General features: G+C 39.8%; 1 protein-coding gene across 50 annotated transcripts in view; it reads right to left on the reverse strand.

The window, feature by feature from the left end:
• Window positions 1-20,421, reverse strand: part of MAP4K4 (mitogen-activated protein kinase kinase kinase kinase 4) — a 189,790-nt gene that overhangs the window by 89,733 nt on the left and 79,636 nt on the right. For all 50 annotated transcript variants that reach the window (XM_045981448.1, XM_045981424.1, XM_045981431.1 and 47 more), the window contains exon 3: window positions 15,812-15,868. In XM_045981448.1, coding sequence (XP_045837404.1) covers window positions 15,812-15,868 — 57 coding nt within the window. The remainder of the gene's footprint in view (window positions 1-15,811; window positions 15,869-20,421) is intronic.

A 20,421-nucleotide genomic window follows, 5' to 3' on the forward strand; every position in this document is an offset into this window, starting at 1 on the left:
CAGAGCAGGATGCGATATTACTCTGCTTACTCAAACTATCATAAGGAAGTGCCCTGTTAGTTTATAGAAGGTGAAGGGAAGAGATGAGAAAATGTTACTTGACCTACTTGTGAGGATTATCACTCCAAAGTAGCAAGTCACACAGAGTAACCGGGTCTAGTCACACCACAGTTCTCACAAAGACCCAGAGAGGCTACTGCTTCACTCTGCAGTTTCAGATTTTAATCTCTTCTATTGTAGCAGCCTTTTCTTCCTTTCCCCTTTTGATTAAAAACATCTGTGTAATCATTTTCTTCTTCTTTCTAAACAACTTAGGGAAGAACAAATAACCAGGGAATCTTCTTTGTTCTAGTCTGGGAGGGGGAGGAATCCCACATCCTCAGTAAGTGAACAAAAGTGAGAGGAGACTGGATGTAGCCCAAGCCCATTAAAAGTGAAGGAGAGACAAAGAAAGTGTCTGTCCATTCTTTTCTTGTAAGAACACCTCCTCTCACTCACTCACTTGGGAGAGTGAACACCAAGGGGGCCCATGGGAAGGTGATTCACCACCAGGAAATACCACATAATGACACATTCCCACATCCTAACAGTTACTGCCGTTACTGCTACACTCTAGTTATGAGAGAACGTCACAGCAAACACTTAGTTGTTTTAAACATTCTTATCCTTTAGAAATGAGGAGTAAGACCCTGAGAGATTTCTCCCCTAAGATCCGTTGAGAGACCAACATAGGGAAGGAGCTGGGCAGGGCAGGGTGTGGCAAGAACACAGGCTTGCTTGGAATTTTGTTTGGTTTCATCTCTCTATCTTTATTTCACCCCAAACCTCCACCAGCTTAAGGGAGGTGGGGAGGACATGCTCCAAGCACAGCAAGGTCAGCAGAAAAGGCGACCAGCCTCACAAACAGGATGAAAATTTGACAACAGTGGGACATCACTGCTAAGACTCAGCCAAACAAAAATCCCCAAGGCATGGTATTAAAAAAAAGTCTTTGCTGAAGACTTGTGATAGAGGAAAAAGTTCTGTCTCCAGTGAAGACAGGGGTTCTCAAAGAAGTTCCTAAAATAGTACTTTATTTCCAGTCATCAAAAGTTAGCATCATTACCCACTCTTTCTCATGACTCTTGCAGTTAAGCAAATAATATTACATCAGTAAAGAAGTTAAATATTTAATCATGCCCAAACATGAGAAACAAAGAAGTGAAGGTGTCCCTACAGCATCTCTTATCTATTAAATGAGAAGTTCTTACACTGGGTACATTTCCTTCTATTTCTGCAGCAAGTCAATTCACCACGCACTATGTGCAAGATGGTGCTAAGGCTGTATGGCCAGCTCTATGCTCAACCGGGGAGATGTATTCACTTGGAAGCTAGTGAGACACAATAGATTACTAAAAGAAATGAAAATAAATAAACCATCTCTATATGCAGCAACATGAATGGATCTCACAAACATAATGTTAAGTGAAAGAAGCCAGATATAACGGTACCATATGGTTCCATTTATATCAAGTACAAACACAAGCAAAAATAATCTCTCGTGTTAGAAGTCACGATACTGGTTATTCTTGGGGGAAGGAATTACTCACTGAAAGGGGGCACCAGAGACGAGCTGGCAATGTTCTGTTTCTTGATCTAGTTGCTGATTCATGAGTGGATGTGTTCACTTTTTGGAAATGCACTGAACTTATAATGTATGCCTTTTTCCGTATTCATGTTATACTTCACAAACAGACAAAACAAGCAGACACAGCTACCCTTGAGAAGTGGCTACTTCCAAACCTTTTCAAACCTGAAAACACACTGCTACAGCCCAGGGTATATTAAGGAGAAAGAAAAAAGGTATCTGAGAATGTCCAGATAAAAGAAACAAGATAAAGAAAAACTGGCATAGATTCAGAGCCCAGAGACACCGTGACAACCATCAGATCGCAGATCACAGCAGCAGTCTGGGTTCAGAGGCAGGTTTCCACCTATCCAGGGCCTGCACTCTGTGTCAGAACGGGAAGCCAATTAGCAGCAGTGAGTAGGAGGGAGAGGAGCCAGCAGATCAACTTCTTTCACCTTGCCATGGCTTTGAATAGAAGCTGAAGAATTATAATGATCCTAAAGATCATTGAAAACCTCTAACACGTACTATTATAAATATAATGCCTAAGGTTTAAAGGGACAAATTTGAATCTGTAAAAGTGAACAATTAAAACAAATACATGCTTTGAAGCAGGATTACAGTTATAATATAATCTAGGCTTTGTCATGCCACATCAGCATGTAAAGCTAAAAATTTAGGGGACAGTCTCATCTGTGGCACAGCTGAGCTGTCATGGGGAATAAGAGGGAAAGGGCTGCTCTCTTTGAAGCTCTTGCGCCAAAGGACAACTTTCCTACCTTGGGGCAGAGAGAGCCTAGCTTCCTGCACTGCTTCAAGGCCATGTATGGATTAGTACTGCACCCACAATACTGCAGATGTGGAAGCTAAAAACTTAGCCAACCAACTAGCTATTTCTCTAATCTTGCTTTCGATCATTCCCACTAAAGTCAACACTCTTCTCTATAGAGTAAGTACAAAAGTCAGAATAATTGGAAGACAGGGATTTTGTCACTAGAGATTTCTCACCTTTCTTCTCTCAGGATATGATGCTGAGAGGAGGGGAGGCAGTGAGGTTTCACCAATTAAACAATTAAAGCTTTTATTCTAAAAGCTCTTTCATTGTCATAGCAACGTTAAGACACTATATGTTCTTAATGTGGGTTTTCACTGGACATTAACAAGAGTAAGAAAAAAAGCAATTCCAGTAAGTTTTATTATGCAGGCGTTTTAGTTTAGGCTATGAATTTATACTCAGGGCCTATAAAAACAATTTCAACTGGAAAGCAGCTATTGGGATTAAATTTAGAAAAACATGGCTGGAGGCATTGAGGAGGTCCTTTTAAGGTTATCATTTTAAAAGGTGAAATGTTTCAAACAGAATGGGCACAGGATATTGAAATCTGTTCTTTCTAATGTACTGCTTCACCACTTTACCACATCTCAAAGGGTATCTCAGGATATATAATTAAAAGATTATTAAAAGTTTAATCTTAAAATAGTTTCATAAACAAAAGCATACACATTCACTCACACACCCACACAAAACCATTAACCAACTATATATAACTTCTTTAGGCTTTGGGCTCTTCAGAAAAGAAAAAGAAGGGGCACTCTAGTAGATTTCTCATGTGTCCTAGCACTGACATTATTCATTCATTCAACAAACATTCATGAAATGCCTTCTATACATGCCAGGCACTGAACTGGTGCTTGGGATGATGCATCACCGAAGGGGAAAAAAATAAAAGGCAAAGATACTTGCCATGAGGGAGCTTTTATTCCAGGGAGAGAAGGGATGAGTGGAGCGATGATAGAGGCAAGTGATGTACACCAAGCAGAATAAATAGACCAGTCATACACTGTGCTATGAAACTGGAAAACCTATAATAAGGTAAGGGCATTAGGGGTCAGAAGGTGCCACTGGGCATGAGGGTGAGAGAGTAGGCCATACAGTCACAAAGGTCATTCTGCAGAAGGCATCAACAGTAAATGGGAGGTCTTCAGACAAGAGCTCCCTGGCAGGTGGAGGAAGAAAGAGCAGACCCGTGTAGTTGGAGGAGGGCAAGGAGGGAGTAGGAGAGGTCTGAGACAGAACAGGGCAGGAGTCCAGTCTGGTAAAGTACTGTCGGCCACTGAAAGAGCCTGAGTTTTCACTCTGAGCTCAGGAAGGAAATCAATGAAAGATTCCAATCAGATTTTGTTTGTAAAGGATCACTAGGCTCCTATGCTGAGAAAAGAGGGGTGTACAGGGTGGTGGTAGTAGTAGTAGAGGCTATAGTGAGAAGGGTCAAATCTGAGTGATATGTGTGTGATCTACGTGTGACAGGTCCTTACAGACTGACAGACTGTTACAGTTTGTTATGAGTTTCAAATATACAAAAGTAGAGAAAACAGTGTAACAGACTCTCCTATATCTATAATCCACATTCCATATTTGTCCATCAATGGCCAAGACTATTTTGACATAAACTGGCTACTGTTTGGAGGAAGGGAACACTACAAGATTTCCTAACAAATGAGATGAGTGTTGTATGACAGGAAGAGTAGTCACCAAGCACTCCAAGGCATTTTTGGCCCGAGCAAATATAAGGTTGCACCAAATGAGAAAGGGAAAGGCTGCAGGTGAAACAGGTTTATGGGCCAAAGACTAGGAACTCACAGGACATACACTGAGTTTGGGCTATTGGACACCCTGTTAGAGATGCCGAAAAGGCAAGTGATAAACAAATGTAGAGTTCAGAAGAGTCTGGTCCCAGGACCTGAGAACACTATCCCTAGAAAGTTCGCTTGCAAGAGTGGCCCTTGGATTTCAGGAGGGTTTCCACCACTCCTAGAACTGGTAAGAGTGGCTCACTGCTTCTACCTAGACGGTTTGAACAAACAACGTGGTTTATTGCTGAACACCTGCTTTCCTGCTGGGAGTCTGAAATTTTTGGTACATGTTAGGTAGATGTGTTTATGTGACCGGCTCCAAATAAAAAATCTGGGTACTGAGTCTCTAATGAGCTGCTCTGGCAGACGACACTTCACATGTATTTTGACAACTTACTGCTGGAAGAATTAAGCATGCCCTTTATGACTCTAATGGGATAGGACTCTCAGAACGTTGTGCCTGGTTTCCTTCGGACTTCATCCCATTTCACCTTTTCCCTTTGCTAATTTTGCTGTGTATTTTTCCATTATACTATAAATCACAGCTGAAGATAAAACTGTATGCTGAATCCTGTGTACTCTTAGTGAATCATCAAACCTGAATGGTCTTGAGAACCTCCAATATACATCTTTTCCAATAAATTTGCTGGGAATCGAAACAGGAAGGGAAGTATCAAGATGGAAAACAAAATTTTGGACTTACAGCCCTAAAATTTATGAAAAAGAAAAAATAAAGCTGGTGGGAAGGGAAGAAGATATTTTTAAAAGAACAGGGCCCATATTTAAAAACTAGCAATTTAGATTATACAGAATTTGCTGGGTGACTGTTTTATTTAACTATTGACTTAGAAAAATGCCTTGGATTCATGAAGCAATGGAATTAAACTAAGAAAGTGCAGAAGCTGCCTGGAAAGGGAGTGCTCATTAACGATTACAAAGAGCATCCGTTCACAGCAAGTTTTGCTTTACCAGGAGATCAAGAATAGCTCCTTCTAGAGCATAATTAGTTTTCTATTCCACCCCAGATCTGAGAATTGTAGGTTTTAAAAAGATTAAGTTTTCAATTATGGCTTCAGTGAATGAATGAATACAACTTCATGAACAGCATTAAAAAACAAAACAAAACCCCCCTGCAAACCGTAGTTGACATTTGGCATTTCCAGTTCCAAATGAACCAAAACTACACCTGACCAAAGCGATTAGTACTTTGTTTTATCTTTGGTAAGAATGAATGGTACTCTTCTCTATTTCTTTTTAATATTTAAAACTATCCCACAAAGCAACAGAGAAAAACGTATGATTACAGAGTACAGTAATACAATAAAAGTATACTAGGACATACGTTTATTAGAGCTGCCTCTAATTTATTAAAGGGAATCTACGTATATTTTAGGTCAATGACCAAAGCACTTTTGGATGCTCTCCTTTAAGCTGCCAGGACAGTTTTTAGAAACAGCAAAGTAAGCTAAGCATCACCATGTGAAGGGTCCTGTCATAAGCCTGGATGGGCCACAAGAACCCTAAGAGTTAGCTCCCTAAAAAGAGTTTCTAATCTAGTACAGAATAACAGAAGCATGAAATGAATGTACAGAAACTGTTCTCTAGGTGGTCATTAGAACAGCACTAGAAAATTGCTCGTAGGGCCAGGCCAGCAAAAGTAGTTGCCAAGGACCAGAAAGTAATGCCCATAACCAGAAGGGACAAGAAGCCACCTGATGCCGAAGTCTTCAGGGATATAAGACACAGAAAGGAAGAAGGAGGCCACCTGGGAAAGGTCATTGAGTATCTAAGAAGGAGAGTAACAAAAGTCGGGGAATAACAAGTCTTCCGCAAAAGTGATGAGTTATCTTAGTATCTTTAAGATACAAAGAAAACCTCATTTACTGTGTAAAAAAAATAATATGCTAGACACTTTAAATCTATTATATAATTTTAATTCTGACAAAAGCCTATGAAGTAGGTAGGAATTATTAATCCATCTCACAGATGAGGAATCTGAAGCTTCATGAAATGTAATTCTAGGCCCTAGTCTAAAAGTATTATTACTGTCTGGGGGTAAAAGCCAGGACAGAACTATTAAGAGGCTGACTTTCTAGAGGGTTCATAAACTATAAATTCACCTTGAAAAATATTTATAGGCCTCAAATTTGCATTCAAAAGAAAGCGAGAAAAAAGATAGATCATTTTTATTAGTTCAGTGACAATTCTAAAAGCAAAACCCAAAAATGTACTGTGTGTCTTTCTAACCACTAATAATTTTAAAGGGCTCTTATTTTATTTCCTGAGAGGAGTGAAATTTAAGTGTAAAGAGCAGATCCTACTATTATTTATAATTAATGTATAACATCCGTGATTATTTTTACTATTTTTTATTACAAAGATTGAGAATGCTATAAAACAGGATCATATTTTCAAAGTCCTCTATGGTAACAATATATTACTATAATTTTCTCAGACAATGAAAACAATATTGCGAATCTATTATAAGCTTCGCCAAGTGTCCACCAAAAATCAACCATCCTATACAATTCATCAAAGATCTCAGTTCCTACAACTTCCAAGGCACTGCAACTTGTTACCTGCTACTGTGTTAGAACCCACTACAGAACACCACTATACTACGCTCCTAATATGAACTAGGGGGTACCATGGTGTAATGAAAGGAAGACTGGGATGCTACTTGGGCAACAAGCTATGAAACTCTGGGCAGACTGCCTTTCTGAATATCAATTGTTGTCATCCATAAGTAAAATGAAGTCTTTTCAACATGAAAAACATAAAATGTCTGAAGTTATGTAGCTACTCTTTCTTTGCTTATTTACTTATTAAATAGTAAGAACAGAAGAACATTTATATTATGTAAAATCCAGTAAAATTCTTAAGTTAAAATGAATTAATCAAAAATAGAATTATTCTACTAATCCAAAACAGAGATATATTCTATCTCTGCCAAACAAACAAACCCTAATCCTTTAAAATAATTCACTATCATATCACCAGCAGCATAGTTATTTTTAAAACACTTTAACCGGTATCTATTTCTTGAGAAGTTCAACCTTCACCCTTCATATTACTTGGGGAAAGAAGGATAGATGGATTCAGAAGAAAGAGGATCAAGCTTTACAATCAGAAAAGCTTGGGAATGAGTTCCAGCTTTTTGTTCTTCCTTTCTAAAAAGACAGATGATGCCATCTGTCTCAAAGTCTGCTGTGTGAATTCAAGCAAGTGCCTGTACCATACCCTATGTGATGGCTGGCACAAGTCCTTAAAAATATATATTAGTTCACTTCATGCACTCTACACTTGCCCAGCCAATAGATCTTCTTCATCACTTTAGATGAATTCTAGTATCTAGTAAATTTTTTTTTTAAAAAGAAAATATTAGAGGAGCGCCTGGGTGGCTCAGTGGATTGAGCCGCTGCCTTCGGCTCGGGTCGTGATCTCAGGGTCCTGGGATCGAGCCCCGCATCAGGCTCTCTGCTCCACGGGGAGCCTGCTTCCTCCTCTCTCTGCCTGCCTCTCTGCCTACTTGTGATCTCTGTCTGTCAAATAAATAAATAAAATCTTTAAAAAAAAAATATTAGAAATAGCATAATCCTTACCCTGACTCATTTGTATAAGGTCGTATATTTATCTTATGCTATATCAGGTATTCTCAATTGGAATGATATCATCCTCCTCCCCGACAGGGAAGAAAAGTGGGTTTGGGAGGTGGAGGGAAAAAAATCACTTTTTATATATAGAGCATAAAGATATACATACAGTACATGAACAGATACACAGACATTTTAAAATTTCATAAGGAGTGATTAGGAAAAAATATCTTCAAAGGCTTCTTAGGGAGCTGATGATGAAAATAAGGCTGAGAAATACTGTTATATTTTTTGAGGATACAGTACAATTACCAGTTCTCAAAATCAGTCATAATTTTTAATCAAAATTAAATCAATTTAAGAGTTTTTCAAGGACTTCTACCAATATTAAAATAATAACAAGAAGAAGAAGAGGTACAACTCGTACAACTTGTGATCTTTATCTATAAAAAAACTGACTAAGGAAAATGTTCCTAATTAGGAATTGCAATCTAAGATTAAGATCACTTAAATTAAGTTAGAAGTTATCAAAGGTAAGAAAATGCCAGAGAGGAAATTTGGCATCCCAGTTTCTCTCTTGGTAGCAAAGAGAGAGAAGGTAGTTTTTTGTTTTTGTTTTTGTTTTGTTTTTAAAAAGGGCACCTGGGTGCCTCAGTGGGTTAAAGCCTCTACCTTCGGCTTGTATCATGATCCCAGGATCCTGGGATCAAGCCTCGCATCGGGCTCTCTCCTTGGCAGGGAGTCTGCTTCCTCCTCTCTCTCTGCCTACTTGTGATCTCTGTCTGTCAAATAAATAAAAATCTTTAAAAAAGGAAGGAAGGAAGGAAAGAAAGAAAGGTAAAAACAAAACAAAACAAAAAAAAACCAGAAACCAAAGAAAGAAAGACTATCTGAGGCAGGGGAGGATGCACAACTGCCATCAAAGCTGACAGCTGCACATGGTCTCAAGGATACACAACCAGCTTCTCCTGACAGCCCTCAATTATGCTACAGTGAGTGGGCCAGAGCCATGGGCAGGCACTTGCTGGACAAAGTGTCAGCAGTTGCCTGAAATGGAAGAGGCCAGTACCAAGCTATAAGGCCTGCAGCATTTAACTGGACTCCTAAGAATAATAGAATGGAACAATAGGTCACACAATCCACAGAGATCTCTCCCCACTTTCCTTTTGTTCTTATTTTCAGTCTAGACAAGAACAGCACATTCATTATATTTTGCTCCCCTTCAACTGAAAGGAGATAAAACTGTGAAGCCTGACAGGGCCTTGCTTTGTCACTAGAGTAAGTCTGTTTTGCTCCCTACCATCAGAGCATGAGCTCCTTAAGAACAAGAAATTTGTCCCCCTCCTCTTCCATGGACCTAACTCAGATGGTGCTCAAACACTGCTCTACCAGATGTGATCTATATTGCTTAGCATTGGAACCCTCTGTGGCTCCTGCCCCTCCAATCTGATGATGGGCAGAGGCTAGGTTTTTACTAACTGTTCTAGGCAAGGCCATGTTTTTACATAACTTTTATTCTTACAATCCTAGGAACACAGTGCAAGGAATATGAAGGGTACTCAATAAAATGTACTGGCTGGCCTCCTGCACCCCAACGAACATTGGGCCTAACATCTTCCTTTCCTCCAAGGAATATGTCATGATTACCAACCACAAACATTTTGATCCTAAGATTTAAAAAAGTCTGCTCTGGCTGATCTGCTAAAAACAAACTTTAGAAAGGAGAAAATTGGTCAAGACTAATCCAATCTTTAAGGTCCAGATCAAATCTACTTAGAACCTTATGTTTGAAACTGTTAACACTTTCAAAGGCTCATCAGTGTCTCTGAGCTAGAATTCTTCACTCGTAGATATGAGGCTTTTATCCCTAAGGTTCCATTAAAATAGGGGTTTTTTAACTTGAATGTACAGCAGAGTCCCCAGGAGGGCTTGTTATAACCCAGACTGCTGGGCCCTAGACCCAACCCAGAATTTCTGATGCAGCAGTCTGGGTGGAACCTGAGACACTACAGTTCTAACAGGTTCTCAGGTACTCATTGGTGCAGGTCCAGAAACTATACTTTGAGAATCTACTACTTTAACCCCATCCCATGCCAGAAGGGCCAAGTGGAGGAAAGACTATGGGACTGGCCAGAAGACTGGAGTGGAACTCTCTATTCTGTGGTGATGAACTGCAGTAAAACATCATTCCACAGAGCACCACTTCATCTCAGTTTGACATGAAACACCGCATACTAAGTTTGCCTTTGTTCTCTCTGCAATACCCCAAGAAATGTTTAGCCCTACGTAGCCCAAAACAATGACAAACACAAATCAGGGCACTGAAACTGCATGGCAGTACTTGATGTGAGGTGGTCCATTACCCAGATGATCTAGACTAAGCTTTTTAAAAACTGTTTACCAAAATGCGTATCTTTTTATACAGTTTTGATGTTGAACAATGCAAATAATTTACACATTTGAAAATTAAATTTAATCCGGAGAAGAAGCAAGCCCTATGACTCAGCAGAAACTGAACTGAGCTACGTAACAAATTTATGAACTGTGAGAGAAGGGAATTATTTCAAATAACTTCTGAGCATAGCATTGACTATAAATCCTTAAGAGGTATAGTCTAAAGGACTAAAAATTTCAGAGGAGAAGCATTCAGGTGTTGGTTTCTAAATATACTTCCCACTAAAAGGAATTAATAAGTCTCCTGAGAGGAAGAGATTCCAAATTCTGGCCAGTCAGCTTCAAATACCTACTTGTACCAGAAACATGTAAGTACTCAAAACTAAAGGAGTCCTGTGAAAAAGCATGGATTAGCTCCCACAGCCAGATGAGGTACAATTTGATTAAGTAAGTAGTAATAGCTTTAATTGATGGGAACACATTGAATAAATATAATTGCCCATGTATATACCAACATCCAGAAAAAGAGAGAAAACAAAGAATGGTGGAAATAGATAAGGAAATTCTTCTTTATAGACCAATGCTAACTAATAAAGAGGACAGAAACGAAAAGTCATTATTTCACTGCAATAACTAAATCAGGGAAGAATAACCAAATGAATGCCAAAACAGTTAGTTAAAAAGTTGTTGAACAGAATATTCACACAGTGCCAAAGTATCGCCCTGGAGATTATTTACAAAATGCAAAGCTAACAGTGTATCCTGAGAGAGGAGAGCTCTGGCAGCTCCCTCTTTAATAGAAGATTGAACTTGGACTTGGCTTCACTAATAGACAACTGGAAAGGCTGTGCCTCCTGATGTGATGCAATGGGAGGGATCTAATACCACGAATGAGGCATTCTTGCCAACACACACACACACACACACACACACACACAGTCTAATCAAGAGTCTAATCAATGCTCCCAACACAATTTGCAATTTCCAGGAAATGTAGGAGAAACCAGTTAAAGCACAACACAAGGAAACAGGCAAATCCAGTATGTGGGATATTTTACAAAACAACTGGGTAGATTCTTCCAAAAGTCAATTTCTTAAAAATGAAAGAGAAGAGAAGAAAAAGAAAAGAATGGGAGGGGCCAGGAGGACAAAGAGGAACTAATCTAGACAAAAAGGGAGTCAAAAGATAACCAAATGTAATACACAAACCCTGGCACTTTTGAGGATATCTGAATAGGACTGAACATCAGGCGAAATTCTGTAAGCATTAATTAATTCTTTTAAGATGGTATTATGATTATGTGGAAGACTGTATTTTAAGAGAAGCACACTCATACAAGGGCAGGGTCAAGATGGTGCTACAACAGTACACATATGACATATATACAAAATGTTAGCAACTGTTGAATCTAAGCAAAGGATAGAGCGTGTTCATTCCTTCAACAGTTACGTAATTATGAATATTTTCATAGTAAAAAATTATAAAATTATTTAATAATTATTAAATTATTAAAATGAAAACATTAAATATAATTCTCAGAGATAAACCTTACTCTGAGAGCTTTTGGACCCCAAGTTGAGAATTATTCATCTGGCTAATTGACCTTCCTACCTTCTAGAGCATTAACTAACTCAAAGTAACGGGATACCCCAAAACTGTAAGAAACAAACTATCAGCCCCTCATATTAAGACACAAGGACTAAAAGGAAGGAGCTTATCAAGAATTCAAACAATCACTTCGTTTCCCTAAAAACACATCAAGAACATATATACACATGAGTGCACATCCAACTGGGGAAATCTGAACAAGCCCTATGGACTGTATCAGCACCAAGCGCCGGTGGCCTGCCCTGTTCTGAAGCCAGGCTGGCAGATGTTGCACAATGGTGTGGGCTCATTTGCTGTAATTGAACATCGGAGTACGGGTCAAATCCTTCACTTGTAAGAGCAACTGTTTGCCTTGCCTGGTTTTGGGCAAAGGTCTCAGTTATGAAGATGTTACCACTGCAGAAAACTGGGTGCTGGTACATAAGACCCCACCCCCATATAATTCTCTACAAATTCTTTGAATCTATAATCATTTCAAAAACAAAAGCACCATATTATAGATTTCATGTCCTGGTTTTCTTCAGATTGAACGTATCCTTAACCTGCTCCTTACCCCTTCCCACAACCAATCTGATAAATGACAAGCTTTCTTTAAAAAGAGCTCTTCACAATCCTAAAGACAGTCAATTCTTAAAACTGTGGAAGTTGGAGAAGATATACAGAGATCTCTACATCTCTTGCAAATAAACACCTCCAGTCTAGACTCCCCACTTCCCTACGTAGTACCTTTACTTCCACCCAGGGTGAAATACGAATTTTCAGCTTGCTCCGTTTTCCAGGATCACAAAATCATGTACAGAAGTGATGAGGACTTAGTGCAGCCAGCCTATACAGCACATTCATTCAGGGATGCCAACAGCTGACAGCTGAGGAGAAGAGCAGCCACGCCATTTACCTCCCCATGTCTGCTGCTTTTCTGGCCTTCTGAGCCTGAGAAATAACTAGGAGGCTGGTAACTGCCTCTCAATTTCACCTGAGGAAGAGGCTCAAGAGTCAGGACATGTCCATGATCCCCACCCCCACACACCCCGGAAATAGCATTCATACTTTTTGCTCCTGAGAAGAAAGTGAGTAGAATTCAGGAACTATACAGAATCCTTCTCTCATCGACAGGACCACTCCAACAGCCTCTTCTGCTGGAGCTGAAACCAGAAATTTCCTTCAAATTTCCCCTCATGCCAGATTGCTCCCAGATCCCCCTTAGGGCAATGCCTAAAACTTGACAAGAGCAGGGAGATCCTTGATGTGAGGGATGGCAAGGCAAAGTTTTCCAGGGTGCCAGCTGCCTGATACCATCTTTCCATAACTGACACTTGCTCTGAGCCCTGACTGTGCCCCAAGCTGTTGCACAGAGGTCACTCTATAGAGAGTCACTGTATGAAAACAGCTCACAAGAAACATTGAGAGACCAAATGGTAAACGGCTGATTGGGTTTGTATTCGTTCTGAAGACTCACCATTTGGTTATCATTTTACCTGAACACATGGGCTTTGCATAATTATTTTTAAAGGAGTCCTGAAAATGCATTTGTCCAACAGTGCCTGATTTTGCAGGCAAGGAAATACCTTTTGTATACAACTCAACAAACATGTAATACAGAAGCATCTATCACACGCATAGATATGTATTTCGTAGCTATGCTCATATATGACTAGTATATAAACCAAAACACCAACAGTGGTTACTGCAATGTAGCACTATAAAGATTTAATTTTTAAAAAATATTTTCCTATATTTTACGCTTTTTTTTAAGCTGTGATTATATACTTCACAGTTACCATCAGAGCCGGGCTTAGGGGAAGAGGGTTGCTCTGGAGAAGACAAACCTCATTCAGATTCCATTTGAGATGTGGAAGGGAGCACAGCTGGCTGGTGACAAAAGCTCTGTCAGCCAGGGCAGCACAGGCTGAAGCGAGAAAAGAAATGCAATTCTCTGGGTGCCTGGGTGGTTTAGTTGGTTAAGCGTCTGACTCTTGATTTGGGCTCAGGTCATGGTCCCAGGGTCATGGGATCAAGCTCTGCAGTGGCTCCACACTCAGCAGGGAGTCTGCTTGAGGTTCTCTCAACCTCTGTACTTCCTCTCTGCCCCCACTCCACCCCACTCACCTGTGCACTCATACTCTCCCTCTTGCTCTCAATCCATCCGTTAAGAAGGAAAGGGAAAAAAAAAATGTAACTCTCAGAACTTCCAAAAGCTTCATAAAATTCCTAAAGCTTACATTCAGAATGATGCCCAGTCTGCTAACGAACAAGTCAGGAAGTGTGTCAATAAATGCCAAAGAACACTGGCTCCAGCTACACCTTTTCCTACTGTGGCACCAGCACCATGCCCAGTGGCAAGAATGGAGGCTTGAGAGGAAGATGCCATCCATCATTCCATTCACAGAGGGCACTTCAGAAATAACTTAACTATTATATTTAAATCACAATTAAAATTTTTGTTCCTTCACCACTCTTTAAAATAATCTTAAAAATAACATTTAGCTGGAAAGCATCTAGTTTCCCCAAGTTGTACACCAAGATAGGGTCACTATAAGGCGAAAGAAGAGTCCTTTACCACAGTAGATTACAAGAACCTTTAGGCCACTCGACCAAGCAATGGGTACCTTTTCATTATAAAGTCTCCAGTATTCTCTCTGGCAGAAAAAAGAGAGCAGCCATCTCATAAAATGTCCCATCTTCAAATATTTATAAAAAGTTCTATCATTTGTCCCATAGTCCACATGTAACAATGTTTTCTAATTCTTACTAACAAACATGCACACTGGAGATGAGCATGTTCTTAGAGACCAAGGAGAGAAAAGGACGGAGAAAGAAACTTCTCTAGAATGCTCAACTGCACACCTGATGGTTTAGCCACTATTTCCCTAGACCAACCCCAGATGTGGGGAGACTATGGCTTGATATAAAGATAACCCAAATCAGGGCGACCGGGTGGCTCAGGCAGCTAAGTGTCCAACTATTGATTTTGGCTTAGGTCATGTTCTCAAGATCATTGAGATCAAGCCCCTACTTGAGATTCTCACCCTCTCCCTCTGTTCCCTTCCCTCGTCCCTGCACACGTGTCCTCGCATGCATGCTCTCTCTCTCAAAAAGAAGTAAAAATAAATTTTAAAAAAGATATCCTAGATCCCCATGGCTGCTACCTCTCTCTAAAATCTGTGATATATGATGGTAAATCTTATTCATAATTAGGCAAGTTAGAAGAAACCAAGAGAATGATAAGTTTTCAGATAAAATTTATAGTAAGATGGATTTGGTTCACTACAGTCCATAGTCCTCTTTAAAAAGTCTAAGTATGGACTTGAGCATGTATGTACACTCACAGGAACATATACACTTACTTTTGTGTAAATTAATCTCTCCTCTTTCCCATCTAAAGCTACAGAGTAAATCCTCATGTGACCATTTCAAGAACTATTTTTTGCTACTAAATTTTGCCAACAATCTGCTCAGCATTCTAACAGATGTTTCTGTTTTCAAACCTCTGGGAACTTGGCTGGGTCTGTTTTCTTTCCCCATATTAAAAATAAAAGAAATGGCCCAAATGTGGCCTAATACCCTAGAGAAGCTTTTCCCCATCCCACAACCCTCTATCTCCCTATTCATGTGACCTCCACGATCCCTTCTCAAATCTTTTCTTTTCCATTAGAGAAGATGTTTCCAATTATGGCCCATTAAGTTGCCAAGAATGACATCACTCGGGTTTTTTTGTTTTTGTTTTTTTTATTATTTTTATTTAAAGAAAATGCTACTGATTCCTAGTTACTTGGGGACCATCTGCAACAATTTAAGCCAACTAGTCTGCTGGACCTTATGAACCCGCCATGTCACGGGGCGGGGGGGGGGGGGGGATTTGTTCAAGATATATGCTACAAATAGGACAATACCATTACACTAGGGGTTGGAAGGACAAGAGGATCTTGCTTTTATAGAATGATTTCTTTAAAATTATTTGTGACCCAACCTTACCTCAGTGACATCCATAACTTTGATAGCCGCCAGCTGACCTGTTTTAACATGTCGACCCTGAAAAACAGAGAAAAGAAGAAAATTGACACCGTTGTTTTTCCATGATCATTAGAAAAGAATGGTTGAAGTTTCAATAAATCATTACATGTATCATTTCTTTTGTATTTTTTCCCAAAGTAATGATGAAATAGTCCCATGACCTCCAGTAGAACAATATGGGTTGTAATGCCAATGAACTCCACTTAATAAACAAAAGAAGTGGTAGAGCCAATGAGTTTTGATAAAGTATCAATTCCTTTCTTTCTCAGGTTCAATTTACTTATCATTACCTCTCAACCTAAGCTACTTAAATAATATTTTCTTCTACACATCAATTTGATCACATTTTCTTTCTTAACATTCTACATGAGTGAAATGACCCAAAAAAGTCTCTTGACCTTTATTTTCAGAAATGGATAGTAGCCATTTTTCCCTAGTGTACTCCCAAGACTGATTACTCGATTTTACAAAAAAGTTACCTGAGAATCTTCTTTGAAGCTTTCCTGCAGTCCCAAGATAGGGAAGTTGGGAGAATAATCACCCAGAATAAGGAAGTGTAAAAGAGATAGGGATGATGCAGTGATAGTCTAACTCCTGACCTAGGACCTAAAACTCATTATTTCTATCCCTGGGCATTTCAAACCAATGTCAGGTCAATCTCACACCCAGATGAACAGGACTAGTTTTAATTCCTGTCAGCTCTGTGTCCCTCCATCCACTCTTTGCAGTGCTCTGCTGGCCATTTCTCAGGCGAGTAACACAGAGCTACCCAGATCTCCTGAAGCTTGATGTACTTCAGGACTTTGTGGACAAGAGTCCTTTCTCAACAAATGTAAAACAGAAAGAACATCCCCATAGCTCCCAAGAGCCTGCCTCTCTTGTGGTCTCATTTTGAAGAGTTATGAACTTTAGAACTTGAAACCTGAGGAAAGCTCTCCATTTAGTCTAGAAAGCTTACCCATGAACTCAAGTTACATCTAGGACAAAACAACTCCATGAAAATGACTCCATGAAAATTACATCTCAACTGTATGAGGTCACGGTGATACCGAGTCCTTCAATGGCCCAGGAGTTCATGAGTAGGAACTACACAACAACGTAACATAGAGGTAACCAGAACAAATAAAATCCACGGGCCAGGAATCTCATTGCAACTCTCACCGACCCACAGGCACCACCAACCCCCTCCCAAAGTGAATTACCTTCCTGTTCTTCAAAAGTGCTTCCATGCAAGTAGGGGTACTTACACCTGCAGTTTAGACAGTCTCAAATTCTGCTTCTGAGGTGAGCAGGCTTGTCCCACATTGGTCCATGGCCCAAGGAACTGCCTCCTGCCCTGTCAGCTATTTCCCAGCTACCATTCCACCATATGCTTTTCCATCAGTCAGTCTCTGCAGATCTGAACTGTCCCCTCAACTGTGGCTTCAGTACTCCATCACCACACCTTCCCCAACACCATCACACAGCCTACTGAACAATCTGGCACCCTTCCTATATTCACAGTTGAGTAATCCACAGTCCTGCAAGAAAATGCTGCCCTGTATCTATGTTCCCATACAGCGCACAAAATGATCTAAGAAGCCATTCGACCTCTACAGAAGCTCCACCCCAGAGATGCAGAGTAGAACACAACTGTGTGTCACGAAAGTGGTAATTTATGAACATTATATGGTCTCCCATATTTCTGATTCTACTGCCATTTTTTTTTTACTACCTGTCTGTCCAAGACTTAGTATCTTTTGATAATATGCATTCCTGAATCACTTATTTAAAATTTTTGTCTATGTGTGTTTTGGATCTGTAACCTCAGCCTTTTTGGAAACTGAGCTGTCCATGTCATGGGCATTGGCAGGATCCTAAAGCTAAAGGACAGTGAAACAGAGCATGGACTCCAGCATCAACACTGTGTCCACACTTCATGTCCCCTTGTCTGTATAAGGTAACAACAGTGCCTCAGCCTCCTGTCTAAGAGGGGAACAGTGGTGCCCACTTCACATGTTTATCATGAAAAATAACAAAGATGCAAAAAACGGTGCAGTACATATGAGTGGTAAATAAAACAATAAATATGGTAATAAAATACAACTGGACTTTGTGTTCCCTATATTGAAGATAGAAAATTAATTTATTAGCATAGTATCAAAACAACTCCCATGACTGACTGGTTAACACAATCATGAAACCAAATTATGATTTCCTTAAATCCAAGAACAAAGAGGAGAACTTAAGGGAACAAAGTATTAAGTAACCTTCCGGTGCTTTCTATATAAGGGACACAAAGATCATCTATCATCCTTAGCACCCAGGAAGCCCTCAAAACTGGAAACACATACCTGATTACTCTTCTTGCAGTGGGGTTATTTCCAAATTACTAAAGTAAATTTCTTGCTGACAGAACCAAAGGATAAGAGAAAATATCACAAGAATGCCCCCCCCCGCCCCCAACTTTCATTCTTTAAAAAGGTAAACAGCACTGTGCTGGGAATGTGTTAGGTGAGGTGTGGGGGAGGGAAAGGTCTTCTGAGTACCTGGTAACTTAGGATCCTTACAGATGAAGAAAATCCATGGGCCTATGGAAAAAAACCACTCCAGATATTTATGTAATATAGAAGTATTTCCCTCTGTGCCTGAACTCAAGACCACAGGAGTATTCTCAGAATTTAGCAGTTTGACAGTGGCATAAAAGCTTAGAGTTGTGAATTCATTCAGTACTTGCTTTACACAGAACGTGAGTTTCCCTTACTAGGGATTAGAGAATCAGGACCTAACAACTAATCAATTGTTTTGTGTCCAGAGGGTGGACCATGCAAAGGCACTAGCCTTCATTAACGCATGCCAGCTCTTCCAAAATTAGGTCCGTTTTAAATTTAAATTTAAATTTAAATCAGGAAACAAAGAATTCTGTCTCCCTCCTTTGTAAGAAATAAGACAACGTACTGAAAGAAATGAATTTGGGATTCTGGCAGAGTTAGGCTTTCATTTCTCTGCTACCACTTCATTACTGTAAATTTCCTTGAGAAAGCTTCCTACGATTATTGTAGGATTCCAATGTTCTTTTTAAAATAGGCAGGCTAGAAATAAAATGCATAAAGTACATTAAGCTCTGGCCACCATATCTGGCATATAATGGGCTCTAAGATAAGAGATCCACTCCCATCAGAGGCCTATGCTAACCCTTTCTCTTTGATTCCCCTTGCAACTACCATAACCCCAGTCAATTTAAGCCCATTTCTCATTTTCAAAGGGCATGGCCAATAGGGGGAAAGGCAGTAGGATACTAAAGTAATGTATTTCCCTAATTATTTTTTTTAAAGAAACAAAAAGAAAACCTCCAAATCTGAAACAGAAATAATAATCTATCCATTCAGGTGCGTCATCTTTGCAAAAAAGAACCAAAATGGCAAGCAAACAGACTAAGGAGAAAAACTACAGCTGGGACTGAAATGCACCAAACATCTATATGCATGTAATTGTGCCCAAAGGAGGTCATATGAAGAGTGGTTGAGAGGATAAAAGTCTGTCTGTAATTTACTCAACACTACCCCAGAGAGACTATATTAAAGGTTTCTCTTGGGGTGGGTTATAAGCCAGGTGTCCCCACCCATCAGGGAGGCCCTGCCGGTGCTCCCACGGCATCACTTTAGAGCTGTAACGAATGGCCCTCAGTAGCACATGAAGAGAAAATACACATAATCATAACCAACTGCACTGTGCTAGGGACTCAAGGATATAAGCAAAGGCATTATTTCACTGAAGTCTGAGGCTATACATCTAGACTATATTATTCCACTCTGACCTCTACACCATCTCTTAAAGGCTGCTTCATGCAGTTTGCTCCCTACAGATGACCAATATGACCACTTTCCTTCGCCTGAGTCTGGATCCAGCATGCTGTGTCACTGAAATGCCTACCCTGTGCATGGAGAGGTTTGCAAATTAATATTAATAGGACCTTTCTGTCTACCATATCATCCACTTTCAGAACACGCCAGTATATGATTTGGTCAGCATTAAATATACATAGCTAAGATCCATTTATGAACTTGATTCTCTTGGCCTATTGCCTCATTTCTTGGACACGGTGTCCCATCCAGTGTTATAAAATGCCAGAAGGGAGAGTCTAAAGGCCCCTGGCTTTTTATATGAGGCACCATGTGAACATTAATGCACTTACGAGGCATCAAATGAGGAAAACCCCCAAATACCGTAACTATGACACCTAGAAATTTTTTTGAAGGCCAGCAAAACAGGCCATTATCCTATTCTACAGATGAAGAATGCTGAGGTGAATGTTATTATCTGCCCATGCATAGTGGCAGCAGGATTGTCTTTCCACAGTGATTTATAAAATGCAAGGGACAGATTCCTACCATTTCTACCAACTTGTCAAATTCCTGCTTTGAGGTCCTTTGTTTTTAAAGAAATAGCTTAAATTATTTCCCCTCAATGCTCTTAAAGGGTTACCAAGATTTGGAATTAAAATCATTGCTGCAATAAATATTATTTGACACAAAGTCAGATTGGCCCACACTAACCAGAATCGTCCCCTTTAGTAAAAGAACCTTTGCAAC

This window comes from Meles meles, chromosome 16 (genome assembly GCF_922984935.1).
Source record: "Meles meles chromosome 16, mMelMel3.1 paternal haplotype, whole genome shotgun sequence".
NCBI lineage: Eukaryota > Metazoa > Chordata > Mammalia > Carnivora > Mustelidae > Meles > Meles meles.